At 36.9% G+C, this 10,654-nt stretch overlaps 1 protein-coding gene and 1 long non-coding RNA gene across 3 annotated transcripts; both read left to right on the top strand.

Annotated features, from left to right (window-relative positions):
- Positions 1-1,258: 1,258 nt before the first annotated feature.
- On the top strand, positions 1,259-6,980 carry LOC107079569 (uncharacterized). Of its 2 annotated transcripts, XR_001480515.2 has the most exons (3): positions 1,259-1,369; positions 2,380-2,468; positions 6,266-6,980. It is a non-coding gene; the product is annotated as an uncharacterized lncRNA (long non-coding RNA). The 2 variants fall into 2 exon arrangements; XR_001480514.2 differs by lacking the exon at positions 1,259-1,369 and having other exon boundaries at positions 2,326-2,468.
- Positions 6,981-8,800: 1,820 nt separating this feature from the next.
- Positions 8,801-10,654, top strand: LOC102698714 (corticoliberin-like). Its single transcript, XM_015364755.2, has 2 exons — positions 8,801-9,393; positions 9,635-10,654. The coding sequence occupies exon 2, from the start codon at positions 9,648-9,650 to the stop codon at positions 10,101-10,103; it is 456 nt and encodes a 151-aa protein (XP_015220241.1). The 5' UTR covers positions 8,801-9,393; positions 9,635-9,647; the 3' UTR covers positions 10,104-10,654.

Genomic DNA, 10,654 nt, shown 5'->3' with positions numbered 1-10,654 from the left:
ACAACTGGAGTTTTTGGAATTTTGGGCCAAATTAACATCACGCCTCCATTAAGAATAATTCTGCACGTTAATTTTTTCTCTCTTGGTTCTGCTCTCCATATACTACTGAAAAGGTTTCCAGAAGTTCAGAGTTCATAAGAAAAGGAGTCTGAAGTTGAGACTGGGGAACTGTGATCTGAAATGTCTCAAATGTGCTACGTCCCTTTAGTGGGTTTAATAATAGTCACTTAATGCAGCTGATAATATGACTTTTGAAAGAAGGCCTTCTAAGTGTGCTTAAAGGCCTTGTTCTTATATTGCTTTCTTGCCACAAGGTTCTTCTGTTACTGACTGGAATTTTAGTCGTATTTTACAACAGCTTTTTAAAGCTCACCCAGCCAGTACCTTATGCTCACACCCACACTGTAGAAAAATGTTCAGAGGAAGCACAGAATACTGTTTACATCAGATTCGGCAGCGGGAACAGCATACAAGCAAACCGTCCATAACAGCATAAATCAGGTTCTTTTCCTTCTAATCCACTGTGTATTGAAGTGAAACATTTAGAACTCACTTACCTATATGGACAAGCAATGCACACACGCCAATTTAACTATTGTAACTATTGTATTGTTTGTATTGAAATGTACAAATAATAAAGTCTTGGATGTACAAGCACTGAACTTCACACTTCTTGATGGACTTGCGTAAGTAAAAAGCAGCTAGAGATTTTACAACATCGAGCTCTGGAAATAAGAAGAAGAGAATTGTAAAAATAATAGGTCACAGGCTGCCTGCCTGTTGATTTGAAGATCTGTGCTTTGTTTCCTGTAGTGCATTGACCATATTAAGACTACCTTTACATGTACCTTTGTAGCTCCTCTGGTCAGCCTCTGACCTCAAACGTTTAAATTAGCAATGTACTTTATGTTCAAACCCATACAACACATGATACTATAAAGAAGCTATTTTAGACACTTCTAGCAATGCACGAAAACTAAGTACTATGCCCTCTGTCAGAAACCTATTGAACTCTTCTGTATTTTAAACACAGCAGATATTCCCAAAGGCACTTGTTGTTTAACTAAAATTGATCAATAAAGTGGCCTTTCTCTCTTAGATCTTGATTATGCTACCACTCATATTTATAAAAATGTCAAATTTCATTCACATTTTAGCACACAGGAAGGATATTGTGGTTCTGTTCTTCACATGGAAACTAACCTCGATAACATTTATCATTTTCCATTATTAACACACTTAACTACGAGTCCTCATAACTGACAGATGAGGTGAGCTGTGATGGGTACGTTCATCCCGTTCTGTCGCCATGACCTCCAGGAATGAGCTCTGAATCCTGAATCTCTCAAGCTCAATCAGGATGAAACAGGTAACACAATTCGGTTGTACAAGTTAACTGTGTTCTTAATGCTCATATCAATAAGAAAGTGTGCAGAGAGAAAAAGCAATCCAAGCGAGTGAATGTTAACTAGGTCTAATTAAAACTAATTTTGAGCTGGTTGTTCAATGCAAGCTGGACTTTTTTATATTGCTAAGTGTGAGTGTCTGAAGTTTGGAGCAAAGTTTTACCTGTAGCTGGCTATCAAGACCTTTAACAGGTCTCTGTTCTGTGTATTGGTTGAGCTAAAACTCAAGTAAGCATAAGTTCATTATAAATTTAACTAGTTGTTTATGATTAAACTTCATAGGCACAGTAATTAACAAAATGTTGAAAGATATTTTTAGTGCTTAAAATGTTAAATGTAGCTGAGCAATTACAGCAGTTTTCCATGCTTTAATACCTCTGTATTTGCACACCATTGCAAGTGTTTCAGTTGTAACCTAACCTGTTAGGCTTTATTATTAAAGGCTATTATAATTATCTCTTCCCAATAATAAACAATAAACAGTTTTTAATAACTCATATTAGGCATAAGACATTTTATACTGGAACATTCATGTCTTTTTTATATTATTTGTTGGCGATGTGAACTGTTTAGAGTAAACTGCAGCTTTTTAAGGGCTCACATTAGACCTGAAACATTTTATTTTGGAATATTGATTCTGTGGTAATTTTGAAACTTTCTTGGCCTTTTTTGTAAACGTTGACCAGAAAGTCTGTCAAGGTTTACTGTTTTTTTAAGCACTTTTTGAATAAAGTGTCCGTTTGCGTACAGCACCGTTCTTCTTCTCACTGAAAATAATCAGATGTCAAAAGGAGAGACTTGTGGATGTCCAAGTCAGAGATGCAATGGAAAGTTTACCACAAGCCATCACAATTGACAAACAGGAAGCAAGTGTAGTATGTGGCAGAACGCTAGTCGCCAGTGCAGAGCAGCATGGGACACTGAGGATGATAAAAGCAGGGGTCTCTAGTCAGGCTGCTCTCGTGCTTCACAGGTTCAGTGCTGGAGCAGCAGGCAATGGGAAAAAGACATTTTGGCCTTTGGCAACGCTGCCGGGTTTAGAGAAAGGAAGATTTCAAATGGGTAAGGCAAACTCAGCCTCAACGGCAAACTGAAGAGACCTGAATGCAATCTTGTGTGTGCTGTACTGTATGTGTGATGCTTTAGGTTCATGCCTCAACAGCTTCTAAAGCTGGAACTGTCTAACTTAGAGGTCTTTGATCTCCAAACTGAACTAAAAAGAGTTACTGTATATTAGTACCAAGGTTTTCATTGGATATGATGTATTGCTGTATTGCAGTTGTGAAAAAGAAAGTTAAAAGATCAGCATTAATGACTGAAAACAATAGAAATAATCCACATTCTGCATTGAATGGCTGTCTGATAACTCTAATGCCTACCTAACCGATAAACAGTATAAATCTATTTCTCTCTATATATACACTGTATTTTATGTAATGATAATCTAATTTTGTGATTATTCTTCAAATACGTTGTGATTACAACACACCAGTTATGGCAGTGTACTTGTGACTGACTTTCCCCACCAGGTCTTAGCAAATTTTAAACTGAAAAAAATACATATAAATCAAAGTTAATATCTTAATGGCGATTAGATTAAGATAGACTGAACTGGTTTCCTGTCATAATTTTGCGACTTTTTAAACTTTTATAACTATGTTTTTTAATTTTGGAACTTCTGAAATGTAGTTTGTTTTATAATGTAATATACCATTGCAATGTTGCTGTAAAATGTGGTATATGAATGACAATTGTACTTGATAAGAGCATTTCTGTATTTCTGTCCGACATGTTAATATTTGGCCTCATTATAATATTTTAGTCAGCAAAAAATACCAAAAATGGCTACTGCGATTGTTTTTTTTCCTGTGCAGTTAGCATTTTTTCAAATGGATTGAGAACAGAATGGAAATAATTACTACATCTCTCTCATACAGACAGCACCATTATTCACATTTTGCCCAGTTTTTACTAGTTTATTTGCATCATACATTGATACAATTTGAGGCCCACTGTGAAGATAATGGCGCGAAATTTAGTGGAGATGTAGAAGTGAGGCAAACATTATTTTGTGTAATGTTTTTAATTCCCCTTTTGAATTTAAGCCAGTGTGCTAAATTTATATAATTCTGAGTAAGAATTCACACTAATTTTCAGTGTCCATTTAAAAAAAAAGAAGTGGTACAAACATTATAACATAATTGAAGCTGACATTTTTTTTAAAGGATTAAGCATTTAACAGTATGTAATGCAGCTTTAAACTCAGTATATAAAAAATATATACTGTATACATTTTTATTGTAATGGGGAATACAAAGTTGATGTGTTGATACTTCAGAACCAGCGTAGAAAAGCATGCTATAAGATTATAATCTATAAAAGCCATAGTTGCTGATGGAGCTTGATTTTGTGCAGAAAAAAGTAGATTGTTTTGGTTTTAAACATTCATGCAAACACTTTGTGATTACGTTTGTATTCCACAGCTTGAGTGATATGATTAACAGGAGAAGATAATTATTTCATCAAAGATGTGTACGAAGTTGTGTGTTTTATGACACACATGGACCATTTTGATTACCAGGCCTTCTAACTCTTTTGAATAACGCACAGAGTGGTCTAATGGCTGAAAGCCAGTGAAGAGAAAGACTCTCTTGACAGGAGGGCAGTCCATTCCAGGACTGGTTAGAAAGACTCTAGTCTTAGATGCTCCCCCCTCCCACCCAGGTGCGGCATGATCTCTGCCCATATATAGGCCTCTTCTGACATTATTGTGTAAGTGAGAGAAATGGGAGCTGTATCCTGTGTCAGGTGCTTAAAGGAAGCATGTATCTGTTGTCATTGTATCAGCAGATACGTTAGACAAGCTTAACACAAAATTAATTTGTTAAAGAGCTGATGAAACAGCTCTGTATTTTCTTGGGGTTCAACTTGGCTCATATGATCATAGGAATGCCTCCAAACGAGAGAGGAAGCCATACAGCTTATCTAGCATGTTCGGCTTTAGTGGTTAAATGATCCAAGGAGCTCATGGAGCTCCGTTTTATTTACAAAATCAGGGTATCGGCTTCTTCTTCTATTGTTCCGGTCACCTTATTCCATTCTCCTGTAAACCTTTGGATAAAGAAGTGTCTCTGGTTCTGGGTTTGAAATGGCCTCGTATGTAGTTTCCACTTGAGTCCTCTGGTTCGTGTTGTACTGTCCATGTGAAAGCAATCTATCTGGCTGCCTTTGTCAGTGCATTTGAGGATTTTGAATACTTGTATTGATACAACCCAATACTTCAATACTCATATTTTGTCTTTGCAAAATCTTTAAAAAAATATTTCTTTTATGAACATTTAACACTTCAGTTTGACTTTCTGTGCTTAATGGTGTAGAATTGTATTATGTTATCTGATTTCATTTAGGAGATCTACAGTACCTTTGCTGTCACACTCAATGTGAATGTTAAGGAGTCTAAATTTTTCTTAATGTAATTGGCAGCAGCGGCTTGTCTGTTTAAACAAGCCATTTCATCCGCTCTTGCAGGAAGAGCAAAAATACATTAACTGAGAAGCTACAACTCTTATTCAACAGAGAATAATCTGGTTTTAACGTTCAATAGTTTTATATCAAATGTATACCCTGGTTTGTTTTTCTTTAGTCTTACAGTTTGCATGGTATTACTGGTTTAAGATAAGCATGGTTTTTGCTTTTGGATATGTTTTTTTAATGGAGTTATAAGCAAGAGATGCAACATAATAGCAAATAAAATGAAAGACATAGTTTAGTTTTACCTGAAAACACCACAAATTTCATTATATACTACATATATGTAACACCACGGCTATTTCAGTCAACAAATTTTCGGTGTGTTGTATTAGTATCCTAAAAATGGTAAGACCCTTTGACGCACATGGGACCCTTTGACATAATTATTTCAGTCTAATATGTTATAACACTGTGAGACCACTAGGATTAATTTTTAAAACTCTGTCCTGATAAATATAGAAAGGTACGTGTGGTGAAAACAGTCTCAGTGCTTTCCATTCCTGTTTCTTTTAATTTAAAGTTCTTAGTCTTAAACATTTAATTTGGACTGCCTTATATTAAATATTGCGTTAACGTAGCAGCAAGAACTCGTATTTATCTCAGTCCATTTAAGTAAAAAACAAAGTAATTTCATATAGCTTTTCTCTGAGTGATAGCAGTAAGAGGAAAAAACAGTGTAGGAATATTTATTTTTAGAAGAAAGGAGACTTCAAGCAGAGTATTACTAATACATTCTAAAATTACAGATTATGGGACTTGTAATTAGATGTGAGAACTGAATATAAGAATTTTAATATAGTGGACCCAGAATTACAGGGATTTTGAGACACTTGTTTTTCATTGCTTTTTCTGTCGTAATCTGTCATTATTATACTCACTTATTTGTGTCAGAGTTGAAAGTACAAAGCCTACTAAAATGTACAGCTCTTTTCCTTAATGCTCAAATGACCTTCAGACAAATTCGCTTGAGGTAAATGAGACACTGAAAAATGGATTGCAATTTAAAAAACCTTTCCTAGATAATGAGTGGTTTTTGGAAGTGTAAACACCAATGGAAACCTTGAGGCCTTTTACCGAAACGGTACCAGCACCACGCAAGCAATACTGAGGGGGTCTCTTTCTATCTGCCACTTGTTCGAATTGTGTTGATGTATACAGCAACTTCTTAATGAATATAAGACGTGTCTTTTTTGTAAACGACAGTTTGAGCTATTTTAGTGTCAGCTATAGATCCAGTAGCGGCTAAGGTCAGGGATTACATTATTTCACACCAGTTCGATACTCGCTGTCCGCTACTGGTACATTATTGCATGTGCTTTGTGTTACAGCTTCCTGGGTTACTCTACTTGTGAGCGAACTGGAAGGAGGCCCTGTTTTGTCGCCCTTTCGATCAGAAAACCATCAAGGCGCACTGGCGTATAAAAAAAGAAGAATGCTGTTCGCACGTAGCGTGAGGGATGATTGCTCTACACCGGGGGAAGCCGTGCAGCTGTCGTTCAGAGAGGTGTTTCCAGGACTGTCTAACCTGAGAATGGTAAAATCAATGCTCAATCTCAGGTTCGTCAGCCCATGAAACGCTTTCTCAATTAAACAAGACATTGCAAGACCCAGTTCCCCCAGAAAACCAGAATGTGCCTTTTTAGAGCGGAGCACAGAAAACCTGAGTTTTCTATAATCGTTTACATGCTTTCTACCTGAAACAGTATTTTTTGCCTGCGTGAGACTGTCGAATAAGCAAAGATGATGGTAGAAGGGTGCGTACATCAAATTGGCAAGATTTTCCGAAGCTTGAGCTGCCACTCTAAGAGAAATCTACGGTAATACGAATAAAGCATTGAGGATGCAAACAAAAGGAGCAAAACAAAAACAGCAGCAATATTGACTTTAAGACAACTGAAGCAGTTTGAAATAGAAAAACCACCTCAACCAGTAATACATTTGTAGAAGACCCTGCCTTCTGTAATGTTCTGCTGTCTAAAAAATATAACATGTTGTAAACGTGGGCTGTGAAACAAAGACTTTAAATAAACTGACTTTGTAACACCTCGTGTCTGGGGAACGCCAGTTTATTTCCCCGATGTTTGTTCATCTTTTAGGGCATATTGACAACTCTGACATCTTTGACAAGTCCCTTGTCGGAGAAAAACTGTGAAACCCTGACAAACGATGTCTCTGTGCGCGGGAGGCAAACAAGCCTGACGAGCCCCAGCGCAGACCTCCGGGACGCGGGCGTCGCTGTAATTAGAGCCCCGCTGGGAGACAGGCCTGCACGTCGCACTGATCAGGGACCAGGGCCCGAGTCCACGACATAAATATTGTTGCTTAAAGTTTCACAATCTCTGTTTCGAGGGAAAGCAGTGGACGTGATTTTTTAACCAGCATTTACCAACATATAGTAGACTACTTTGTTGCACTCTAGCAAGATGACCATATATCAATAATTCACCGTGAGACAGGAGAGGCTTCTAAATTTACCCTTCAACTTAAAGAGCTGAATGCACTAAGCATTACCGCTTCACTAACAGAATGATCAAGTCTTAATTGGTCTAGGCATTCAAAAACACAACTGTCCCTGCCACCTTCTAATCTGATCTAAAGAAAAATTACAAGGTAATACACAACCTACTTATTTAATAATCACAATATGCTAAATATAAACATACTTGCATATGCTAAAACTTTAGAAATAAGTCTACTTAAGCATTTATAATAAGATATTATTGGTTATGGTGAGTTTTTTTCACCATCACAAAAAATACCATTTATGTTTTAGCAATTAATTTAAAAAAATCACATAATCTCATAAAAAAGTGTTTTTCTGATTTGCTATCAGTAACACACTGTAGCCAATTACTGTGTCTGACCAGAGGCTGTAACAGCCTGTTGCCTTTGCTCATTTGTGGTGAACACAGATAAAGCACCTCTGTTTGTCTTAGGAATGCTGTCATATTTGATATACTACTTTCTTTAACTTTAAAGCAACTTAATAATCTGTCTTGTACCTTAATGTCCCAAGGATTGGGAGGGCTACGTGGTTACTATAACATGGCCAAATAATATAGAGATGCTTTGCATTCAGTGGCTAAAATTATTTACCTAAGATACAGTAAATGGGAAATATGAAAGTAAGAGTATGAAAAACTTCAATGTAGAAGCATAATGGTACATTTAGAAGCAAGTCTCTTCTACTTTAGGACATGACCATATTAGCAGATTGGGTGCATGTTGCCTGATAGCTCTTAAAATATTTTGAATCTTTCTGATTATAAGTTCTGAGATCTTCATATTAAAATATGCAGTGGTATTTCATGAGTTTCCAGGGCAGTGGTGGCCTAAGACTGCAATATCCTTGCACCCACATGCACTAAAGAATTTTATCCTGAGCAGCCCCACCCACACAGCCAAAAAAATGGCAAACCATACTCCTAAAGCCACATATTTCTACAACATATCATAGACCCACATTCATCCGTACAGTATGTATGATACGCTGTTGCACATCCTAACAGATGTCCAAAGATGTCCAAAGATTTTGAAGATCCTGCATCCCTACTGAGGCCATAATATTCTACCCATAGAGAAAAAAATATCAACTGCAGCATGTAGTCCTTTATATTGTCCTACACCCAGATAGGTTCAGCACTTTTTAATCACCTTTTTTACACTTCAGAATTGTAGTTTGCATCTAACAGTCATATTCAAGTTGCACGCAAATTTGAGAGCTACTGTGAGACATTTTACCACAGCTTTACGAAGAGATGTCACTATTGTAAATAAAAAATATATAAATATTACCTTGAAAGATGACAGCTAATTAAGGAAAATATAAAATTATGCTGTACTAAAGAGTAATTTAGTACAGTGATTATTTTCCAAACAATGAATGAATTTTTGTTAGATACTGTACAAAGAGCTAATCAATACTGATGTGCTATTATTCTGTCACACTGAGTTGAGCACAATTCCACAATTGATTTCCATTGAAATATGGTTGCTTTTACTAACATGCTAACTAACTGTTTCTGTTAATAACAACAATAATGATGATGAAACTATTTAATATTAAATATAAATATTTCTTGCAAGTCAAAACCAGCATATTCTGCTTTGCTTAAGGACAGACGCTGGGTGACTTGATATATTTTAATGAAGACTTTCACAGCTCACTGATTCACAAATTTCATTTCCTCTACGTCAGAAACATCAACGTTATTTGCTGATCCCCAGTCTCAGGTCACTTCTTTGTTCAAATTGGAACGCAGTTGAAAAAATAACAACAGATATGTTTCTGCTCCAACACACAAACTACCACCCTACTGGGCCCAATGGAATACTGTGTGTCTGCTGTGGGCTATAAAAGCAGGTCTGACTTTCCCCTTTCTGCAGCACTGAACAAGAACACTATAGTTTGGCTCTTCAGTGGGTAAAGGAGGTGAATTTTCAACAGACAGAAGCAGTAAGTATCATTTCCTTTTTAGATTTGCTTAGTTAACAGTACTAGGTGATGTTTCAAAGGGGCAAATATCTTGGGGTGGTTAAAATCACAAAAAACTGTTTCTGAGCAGGACTGAACTTAAACCATTCTTGTGGTTTGGGATCATTTGAAATTAGTTTCTTGCCACCCACACAAGCTCAACTGAATATCTAGACTAGAAATGTTCCTTCAACCTCCCTCAACTGAGCTCCTTCCACTCCAGGTCGGGAAGAGCCATGAGCAAGTTGCTTCTCCTGGTTTCCTCTTTGCTAGTCTTAATCCTGCCATCGTCGAGCGAATGCCACCCCGCTGATGTCCCCAAGCAACAGAGCCGAAGAGTCCCCAGCACAGGCTACGAGCTCTGGGCGAAGCCACCGCGTCCAGAGCTGCCGACCGAAAACGAAGACCTGATCCCCGATGCAGACGATGAGCTGGCACTGGAAGAGGACGCCCCACTGACGAAGAGGGGGCTATCTCGCATGTGCGCCGCGGGGGGCCCAAAGACGAGCTCAGAGGAGATCAGGGACGAGCAGGACGAAGTGCGGTCGAAGAGGCTTGACGCCAAAGGCAAACCCAACTCCCTCGATCTAACTTTCCATCTGCTCCGAGAGTTCCTAGAAATGGCTAAAGCTGAAAAGATGGCCCAGAAAGCTATGAGTAACAAAAAACTAATGCAAGCCATAGGAAAATAATGGTTGGAATAATTGCTATTCATAATTTACAACAGTCAGATTTTAATGGGGTCATATAACAAGATACTTGTTTAATATACCAGCTCTATTCTCCCTGCTGAATGTAAAAAGAAATCTTGAAGTGCAGTATTTAATATATGATTTTAAAAATGTAGACATTAAAAATGCAACTGTGAATTGTATGAATATTATAATATTATACTTCTTTGGGATTAATAGTTGCTGTTATGATTCCAGTTTTTGAAATCACAAGTTCAAATCAAATATTTTGATACAGAGTGTTTATGGCAAAAACAGATTGTTAAAACTGAATGTATTGTGAAAAAGTTGAGCAAGCTATATTAGTATCAGTTTCAAATCTAGGCACTAAGATTAAGAAAGAAAATAAAATGTCAACACTACAAATTTGTCTTACATGACTGTTCTTAGTTGTTATCTCCTTTTGGACCAACATGTAGATATGATAATTGCACACTATTCACATCTGTGTACTTACTAACAAATAAATACAAAATCAAAATTAAACTTACATAATGAAATCCAAAACACTA

This window comes from Lepisosteus oculatus, chromosome 16 (genome assembly GCF_040954835.1).
Source record: "Lepisosteus oculatus isolate fLepOcu1 chromosome 16, fLepOcu1.hap2, whole genome shotgun sequence".
Classification (NCBI taxonomy): Eukaryota; Metazoa; Chordata; class Actinopteri; order Semionotiformes; family Lepisosteidae; genus Lepisosteus; species Lepisosteus oculatus.
Note: the sequence above shows the minus strand (reverse complement) of the source record. Positions and strands in the feature narration are given on the sequence as shown.